Source organism: Pithys albifrons, chromosome 1 (assembly GCF_047495875.1).
Source record: "Pithys albifrons albifrons isolate INPA30051 chromosome 1, PitAlb_v1, whole genome shotgun sequence".
In the NCBI taxonomy this organism is placed as follows: Eukaryota; Metazoa; Chordata; class Aves; order Passeriformes; family Thamnophilidae; genus Pithys; species Pithys albifrons.
In genome coordinates, this window is record NC_092458.1 from 76,346,235 (window position 1) to 76,355,569 (window position 9,335).

The following is a 9,335-nucleotide window of genomic DNA, read 5'->3' on the forward strand; positions in this document are numbered from 1 at the left end:
TGTTTTTTGTCTTCCACCTGCAGCAAAATCAGATTACATGCTAATGTGCTGTACTTTTCCCTCTGTGTTTAATTATTTCCAGGCTGCTGCCAGACATCAGTGTTCCTACCTAATAAATATGCACGTCGATGAGTTCCTGAAAACTGGTGGGATTGCAGAGTGGTTGAATGGTTTGGAATATATTCCCCAGAGACTGAAAAATTTGAATGAAATAAACAAACTCCTTGCACACCGACCCTGGCTAATCACAAAAGAGCACATTCAGGTACCTCTTCAGTCGTGCCCTGTAAATAGCAGTAAATGTCTGGTAAAAAGGACCTACGCAGGTGTCTGGTTAGGCTTCATTACCCCAAGTTAAAAAATTTAGGGAAGTACTAGTGCATCAAACAAGCCATAAATTCTCCTGTGTGACAGGATAATTCGTGTGTCACAAACCCAACAAGATTTTCTTTTTAGGAAATAGCATTGGCTAAAATAGCCCCAAAAGAAAAGAGGTAATCTACTAGGCGTCTCTTTTTTTATCCAGTGAGAGTTTGTGTGCAAGAGGAATATGGTATTATTGGAAGAAAGAATTTGATTCCTTTTCAAAATGCATAGTGTTTTATAGAAAATTTTGTATTTACACTTTTTTTGTTCTCATTTCAGAAACTTGTCAAGACTGGGGAAAATAATTGGTCTCTTCCTGAACTGGTGCATGCTGTTGTCCTGTTGGCACATTATCATGCCTTGGCAAGTTTTGTATTTGGTAGTGGCATTAATCCAGAGAGAGATCCGGATACATCTAATGGAGTCAGACTTATAGCAGTCAACAACTTCTGTGTCTGTGATCTTGCCAATGACAACAACATAGAAAATGCATCCCTCACAAGTAGCAACTTTGGGGTTAGTGTTGCAAGAAAATTCTTTTGCTTGCCTCTGTTTTGTATTAGAAAAGTTCCTTCCATTCTTTCCTTTTTAAATATCAGGGTAGTTTTAAAGTTTTTGTCTGGTAATTCTTACATTTGCTCTGGCAATTTTCTCTGTACTCTATTGAAAACCAGGATTCTAACTCTGGATAGTAGTCAGAGCAATGCTATTTTGATAGTTGATCTCACAACCCATTTGGCAAGACTAAAACTTTGCTTTCAGCAGAAAGCTTGAAGTCCCAGTTTCTTCAGACAGTGTGGCAGTGACTGGAGCATGGTGGCATCCATGTTCCTAACGTGTGGAATAAAAAAAAGAAAGGGAAAAAATAGTAGTAGTAGTAATAATAAGAATAATTTTAACTTCAAGGCCTGCAGTCACAAAACAGGTCAGTTCTGAAACACTTCTATGTACATGGGAGGAAATGTCTGAAGTAAAATTACTTCATTCTTCATGCTGGTGCTTCTTCAGCTTGAATCAACAGAGGATTTGAATTACTAGTTAATTAACTTAAATGTGGACAATTTTTCCTGAAAGGAGCTCTATAATGCTTTTGAAAACATGTCCTTGAATTAATGCTGACTGATGAATTAGCCTCATGGCCTTTGATGGAAGATCAGGACTATAAGCAGTCTCACTAGATGTAATTTCTACAATTAGTAGTAGAATGTGAAAATGTGATCACTCAGTTCAATTTCTGTGTCTTAAACTTCTGGCCTGTAAGACATGCTAGCTCATGCAACAGGAGTGTCTTACTCCCCATTTGTAGTGGGCAGAGGGTTACAGAGTCAAAAAGATGGAAAAAACCCACCCAATTTATCTTATGAAAAATCTGAATGATAAGTACAGATCACAGCACCCAAAATTTTTATGTATTTCTAGGAAAAAGTGGTCTGTTTTCCTCAAAAAAGAAAAAGGGTCCACGTAATGGTTACTTTGGTCACACAAAAAGCACTGATTTGCCATCTGATGTTATGTTCTGTATTGCAGTGTTGCGATGTATCTCCTCAGAAACATATTTTGCATTACCAATAGACTGAAAGAAGTTACCTTAATATTAAAAGTTGTTTTCTGATAGATGTAGGGCACACATGTGGATTTTCCTGAGCTTATATTCCTACATGGTGGAATATAAATGACTTTGGTTTCCACATTCAGCCACCACGTCTTTGCTGTTAGTCCCCCTGCAGTAAATTACTGCAATAGGTTATATTAACACTTCCCAGCTCCTGTCTTGCTGCCTGAAAGCTGTTTGTCTGCACTGCATGTGACAAAATGCATTCTGGCTTCAGTTTTTGTGTTTGCTGCTGCTGTCTGTTTTTGAGAACGCTTGTTGTCAAGCATGAAATCCGAAGATGACACACGTTGTCTATCTTCTAATTTTGCAGAATGTCATGGTGTTTTTGCAGATTGCAGATTCTTTAAGTGAGCTGGAGGCCTTGATGGAAAGGATGAAGAGACTACAGGAAGATAAAGAGGACGAAGAAGCCTCTCAGGAAGAAATGGCAACTCGCTTTGAAAAGGAGAAGAAGGAGAGTCTGCTCGTAATTAGTGGAGGTATTGGTGCTTTTCCAGTTCCATTTTATTTGTGCTTTGTGAGAAAAAAATACTTGAGGCTATTTCAGTGACTGAAACTTTTTCTGTCCGTTTCTTTATGCTGGCTCCTCACGTAGTAGGAGTGTATTAGGTTGTCTTGTCACTGGCTTCATCTGCTTAAGATTTCTGGATTGTCAAATAACACCATCCTTTTTACTCTTTGAAGTTTAGTTTTTGCATATTTTTAAAAAAGGCTGTGACATTCTTTAAGTAGTAGTGAGTAAATTGCTCATTTTGTGTATGCTCTGTATCTTCAAAATCATTCATTCATGTAAATATTCAGTAATACTTCTCAGGTTTATGTTCTACAGCACTTGGAACTTCAATGGCACTCCTAAGTTACCTTCAGATATGATATTTAGTTTAGGAATTCAATTGGCATGAGACCCAGCTTCACCATTTACTGCCCACCTGGATTGGACATTTTTAACTTGTCTTTCTGAGTGATCATACTGCTGTGCTGTTCCACTGCCTTTGTTGTGATAGTGATTTGTAGCATTTTTTTATTCTTAAGTAATGTTCAAAATTCTGAGCTGAAACTTTCTTTTCTGTATTGTTCATGTGCTCTAGAGGTCTGTTTCCTATAGACAGGAAAGTGGAGGTTTGTTTGCAAAGAAAGTGTTAGAAGAAAGGTTATTATTATGACAGTCAGGATCTCCAACTATTTCCTCATAGCAGAGGCTACTTAAAGATGCTTGCTTGTGTTGTTTTCAGAAGTGACCTGTAAAATGCATCACATTTTACTACACTGTTCTGAGTGAATTTAGATCTTGGTAGCTTCATACCAAACGTGTGATGATATCAGTGTTTTTGTGCAATGAGCACAAGAGGGAGGAAGAATTTATTGAGAATCAGCAGAGAGGTGGTTTTGTGGATCTCTGGAAACATGCAAAGTCTCCAAAAGAAGATACATCCAGCAACATCCTGGTTGGATTTTCAGAAATGGACATTTTAAATTCTTGCTGTTTTCCCTTGGTCAGGCAGTGTCAGTAGTGCAGATAAACAGACACCCATTGCAGTTGTATTATCAAATCAAGACTTTCATGAGTCTCTGCAACTTCAGGTCTATGAGTAAGAGGACTGAATGGTTTTTTGGATGAGGTTGCTGATAGTTTTGTTGACTTCTTTTTTTTTTTTAATTTCCCTTTGCCTTTTGCTGGTTTGAGCTGAGGATTCTCTGTGTGTTGGGCCTCTACCCTTTCATGAAATTCAGTACTAGTCAGGGGAGAGGAGTGTATGTATACAGGTTTTTTTCTTTGCTGAGAATTTACTGTGGCAGATGTTGTGCAAGCCTCTTCCTACGCAGTTATGTTTTGATTGTTTAATGAGGCAAAGAGGAGATAAAGCACTTCTGCAATTCTTAGATTAACTGACTTTTCAAGGTGCTAACAGTGGACATATGGCAACTGTTCTATCAATGCATGTGGAAGCAAGCCACAATTTTAACATCAGGGTCAAATGCAGTCAGCTATGCGGTAGTCAACTTCTGCAGAGGTAGTTACACAATCAAGCCACCTGTTTATTCGAGAGAGAAAGATTGATTCCTGATAGAGAACCTGTGCTTGCTTAGTGATATGTTTTGTAGCTCTTTGAAGATGCTTAGTTACTAGAGCTTCTGGCAGAATTTCACCCTGATGTACTGTAGAGCTCTTTGCTTTCATATAATCTTCATCTGATATTTACAAGTAGAACGTCGCATTGCTTTCTGGTTGCTCATACTCTGAATTATGGAACAGAGCTGGTGTGATTCCCAACACTGTAACTGCTCAGTCTACCTATCCTGTTGTCAAGGGGACATTTTTCTGTTTTTTATCCTAGCACAATGACTTTACTAATGGGATTCATCTTCCTGATTTGAGATACGTAACCTCCCTCAGGAGGCAACAGAGAGAAAAGCAAACCTCTAGGCAGAACTTTAGCCCATCTATCGCTTCCCTTTGTGTAGAAGCATGTTAGATGTTTAGTATAATCTGACATTTAGTGGGCTCAGTGAAAGCAATGGATCTCACAGAAGCAGATTGGGATTGAAATATTTCTTTCCTTTGTACCACTATTCTTCCTTGCACAGCTTCTAAAATTGTCCTCTAGTCCTGTCCTAGAGTGGTATTGGAAGTTGGCGCTAACTCATGTACTTGCCTAAAGCAAAGCATTTTGCTGTTTTATTCACAGCATTTGATGATGAAATAGTTTCTACAGATGTCTCACGTTATATTGAAGATCCTGGTTTTGGGTACAAAGACTTTGCAAGGCGAGGAGAAGACCATCTGCCAACATTCAGAGCTCAGGTACCATCTCTTTAAAACACATCCACTCAAAGAATGTTTGTACATCTCACTACAGGGCAAGTAGCATAAAGCACTTGTAGTGGGGCGTGTTTTTTGCATGCTCCTTTTCTTGTTCTGTTCCATTAAATAACTCACAAGCTTCCATAAATCTCCCTGAAATGGAGTCTTTCACTATTTCTAAATCTCAGACAAGGTAGTACTTGGCTTTCTGTCTTATTTCAGTTATTACCACTATTAATGTTTGAAAACTGTAAAACATATGACTACGTCTGGTATAAAAGTGAAAGGTAGAAAAGAAAGAATTTCTTTCCCATCCCTCCAAATGCCTTAGAAAAAAAAAAACACTGGAGGAACTTCTATTTCTGTCATTTTATCAAGTATTCTCTGTCCAATGGTTATTAATACCTGGATACATATATGTCTGGGAGAGCAATTTGGTGAGTATTGTTCTCATATGTGCACCAAATCACTGGACTTTGGATGTTGGGAAAGAAAAGAAGTCCCTAAAAATGATTACTGAAGTTTTTGCTGTATTTTAATACATTTTTTTCAGTGCTGTTGGAATAACAGCTTATAGATTTTACCTGTACATTGTCTTATATATGGGCATATTTTTCCATGACCAAATTCCTGAACTTTATATAACAGGAAGGATATTCTAAGTTGTTCTGTTCTATCTTATAGAGTACATTAATGAGCAATCTAGTAATAAATAGAAAGCAATGGAAGAAACCTTAAACCAAATCAGAGAACTTCAATTAAAACAACAATGGATACAGAAAAACTTCATGGTCAGAAGATGTATCTAAGACTGCAAAACAGAATCCATGATCACTCTCAGGAAATGTATTTAGCTATATAGCAGTCTGTTGATCTGGGTAACTTACTCTGTGGTCTTTATATGAGCCTGAAGTAGACTGTTCCTGCCAAAAAGAATATGGCAAAGTCCATGCCTCTGAATCAAACATTTGCTTAAATTCTTTAGAAGCAGCAGGCTCCCTTGGAAAAAAGCTCAAAGAAGTTGCAGTTGGAACTAAAACATCTATGCTTTTAAATAAACAGAACAGCTTCCAGCCTATATTCAAAGGAGTCATCTTGATAATTTAAATTTATTATGTCCTTTTCTTAACAGTTGTGTGTATATACCCACAGCCTCCCAAATGCTTTGCTGTTAATGGTATTTAAATTTCAGTAGTATCCCAAACTCCTCCAGTAAATCTAATCTGTATTCTGATAAAACAAGACTGCTTTATCTCTGTGGGTTTAAATTTAATAATAGAAAAAGGTATTCTATACATAGGAGAGTGTCTTTAAACTTGAGAGGAGGGATGGTGTTTTTTCATTATTAGTATGGTTCAGCTGCTGTTAGTACAAAGCACTTTCCTCCTTCTGGACCTTTTGGCTTTCAGAGGCTTCTGCGATGCCCAAAGTGTCCTGGACAATTTTCCAGAGCTGGGTAGATATGGCATATTTCTCACAAGCCTTCTGGTCTTTTGTTCCGGCAGCCAGAGGCCCAGTGTGGTGTTGTGGCATGTTTCAGATGTCACTGAATGCCTCTGCAAGGCAACCAAGTAATATCTTACATGCTCTTCTCAATATCCTAATTAGGGGGATAGTACAATAGGAGAGCTCTAAAGTACCTGAGAGAGGACCCAGCAGTACCTTTTGAAAATAGCCAGGCACAGGAATGACGTGGAGATGATACCCTTGACCATAAAGTTGCTGTCAGTGATTGAATGATTGAACACTTGCCAAGGATGTGGGCAAACTAACACGTTCTGTGTGACCACGGCATAGGGCATGGTTGCATACTGCTCTGAAGCAAGGTGGTTCTCTGCTGCTGATGCTGCACACTCTGCAAAAATTTCTCATTCCTGAGCAGGCAGGCTTTTATCCTTGCAATCCAGGTGCTTGTTTTAAGACCAAAGCAGCCTGGATTTTATCAGTTTTTTTAGGGACGGTTCAGTGCTTTACCCAGTGATTGTATATCCTGTCTGGAAGTAAATACTCCATCTCTACTCAGAGCTAAGCATCAAAGCCTCCAAAAGAAACAAGTTTTTAAACTTACAGGCCAATCCCACATAGAATGATACTCGTCAGAGTGACAAAGCAGAAGAAAATTCCCTCAGCATTTCAGGAGAAGCTTGGGATTTTTCTGCTGAAGGCTAATGATATCCAGGAGGTGGAGTGTCACAATATGATATTCATTGCCACGAAGTCTCGGGGAGTGGAGCAGGTGGTGTGGATGAAGAATTCAAAATGTAAACTTCTGGAAGAAAATAAAGTTATTACTATCAGATAACAAAAACTATTGAGCTGTAGAGTGGAACAGACAGGGAATTCACTTCATTTGTGCATTTATATATTTCCTTCTCTTCCTGCAGGACTATACTTGGGAAAATCATGGCTTTTCCCTTGTAAACAGGCTTTATTCTGATATTGGGCATCTCCTGGATGAGAAGTTTCGAATGGTGTATAACCTCACATATAACACTATGGCAACACATGAAGATGTTGATACAACTACGCTAAGAAGAGCTTTATTTAACTATGTCCACTGTATGTATGGAATCAGGTATGAAGGAAAATCCCCTGACTTAGGAATACATTCTGAAACTGTGTAAACAATAAAATGAAGCATTTGGAAAGCATGATTTTAGATTCTGGGTGTTTAAAGTGAAGATGACACCTTAGTCTCGAAGTTAAGAGTGGTCTTGCTGGCATATCAGTATAACTTTTCCTTCCAGTTCAGAAAATAATTATGAATCAGGATAGAGATTATTAGAGAAATGTCTTCTCTGAAGCCAGCCTGTATCCTTTGTTCAGGAAAGACAACATCCCAAAGCAAGTCCACAGACAACACCAAGTTGGGCAGGAGTGCTGAGCTGCTGGAGGGTAGGAAGGCTCTGCAGGGGTATCTGGACAGGCTGAACCAGTAGATCAAGGCCAGTTGTATGAGGTTCAACAAGGTCTAGTGCTGGGTCCTGCACTTGGGTCACAACAACCCCAGGCAGCGCTGCAGGCTGGGGGAAGAGCAGCTGGAAGCTGCCTGATGGAAAATGACCTGGGGGTGCTGGTCAGCAGTGGTTGAACATGAGCCAGCAGTGTGTCCAGGTGGCCAAGAAGGCCAATGCTATCCTGGCTGCTATCAGAAATATTGGGCCAGCAGGACCAGGGCAGTGATTGTCCCACTGTACTTGGCATTGGTGAGGCTGCACCTCTAATCCTGTGTTCAGTTTTGGGCCTCTCACAACAAGAAAGACATTGAAGTGCTGGAGTGTGTCTCGAGAAGGACAACAGAGCTGGTGAAGGGTCTGGAGCACAGGACTGATGAGGAGGAGCAGCACAGGGAGCTGGGAGTGTTTAGGGGATCCTGGAGGATCAGGGGAACCTTCTTGCTCTGCTCAACTACCTAAAAGGAGGTTGTAGCCAGGTGGGAGTCAATCTCTTCTTCCACGTAATAAATGACAGGATGAGAGGAAATGGCTAGGAGAGGTTTAGATTGGGTATTAGAGAAAATTGGGTACTGGAGAAAGTTTCTTCATGGAAAGGGTTGTAAAGTATTGGAACACACTACCCAGGGAAGTGGTAGAGTCCTTATCTCTGGAAGTGTCTGAAAAACATGTGGATAGACACCTGAGGACATGGCTTAGTGGTGAACATTGTAGTGGGGCTGAGTAAAATGGTTGGCCTTAATGATCTTAATAGTCTTTTTCAACCTTAGCAATTCTATAATTTTACTAAGGTTTTCAGATATTAGCAGGTAGGTTTCTGCCATGTGCAATAAATGCTCCAATTCCCAGGCTTAAGAACATAATGCTGCAAAAGACAATGCTTTTAAAAACTTACATCAAACAGAATGATTGCCTGTGTTATTTTTAGGTATGATGACTATGATTATGGAGAAGTTAATCAGCTACTTGAACGCAGCCTGAAGGTTTACATAAAGACAGTGACCTGCTACCCAGAGAGAACTACCAAGCGCATGTACGACAGTTACTGGCGTCAGTTCAAGCACTCGGAGAAGGTACATATTTCAAAGCCAAAGGGGCTTCACAGAGATCCCTGTGCTGTTTACAAATTAAAATAGGAGGACACCTATAAGTGGCAGTATCTGTCAAATGAACTATTTTAAATCAGAGAAAACCAAATGAGATTAATTCGTTGAGTGTTAGATACCAGTTTTACTAATGTACTTCTTAGTATAATGACTTCTCCATAAAATTGAATGGACAACTGTGAAAGAGATGTAGATAAACTTTGAAAAGCAGAAGTAGTGAGCTATGCCAATACTAGGGATTTAGAGATCAAAAATTACTTAAGTTCTTATATATGTGTATATATATATATATATATCTTTGTGGGTTTTTTTAGCAATAAAAACTTCAACGTGCCTTCAGATATCCACATGAAATGCTTCCTGAAAAGAGTTCAGTGCTTGTGTGCCCGCTTGCCTATCTGGCATGGAAACTCTTCCTTATTCTGTGCTCCTATATAATGGTCATAGGTGGTACTAAGAAAACAAAATATGTTTCAGAAAGAACTAATGCC

General features: G+C 39.2%; 1 protein-coding gene across 2 annotated transcripts in view; it reads left to right on the forward strand.

The window, feature by feature from the left end:
- The window catches only part of SESN3 (sestrin 3), a 46,127-nt gene that overhangs the window by 28,015 nt on the left and 8,777 nt on the right, over positions 1–9,335 (forward strand). For both annotated transcript variants that reach the window (XM_071555422.1, XM_071555430.1), the window contains exons 4-9: positions 83–265; positions 646–882; positions 2,313–2,460; positions 4,669–4,784; positions 7,169–7,359; positions 8,667–8,811. In XM_071555422.1, the coding sequence (XP_071411523.1) occupies positions 83–265; positions 646–882; positions 2,313–2,460; positions 4,669–4,784; positions 7,169–7,359; positions 8,667–8,811 (1,020 nt within the window). The remainder of the gene's footprint in view (positions 1–82; positions 266–645; positions 883–2,312; positions 2,461–4,668; positions 4,785–7,168; positions 7,360–8,666; positions 8,812–9,335) is intronic.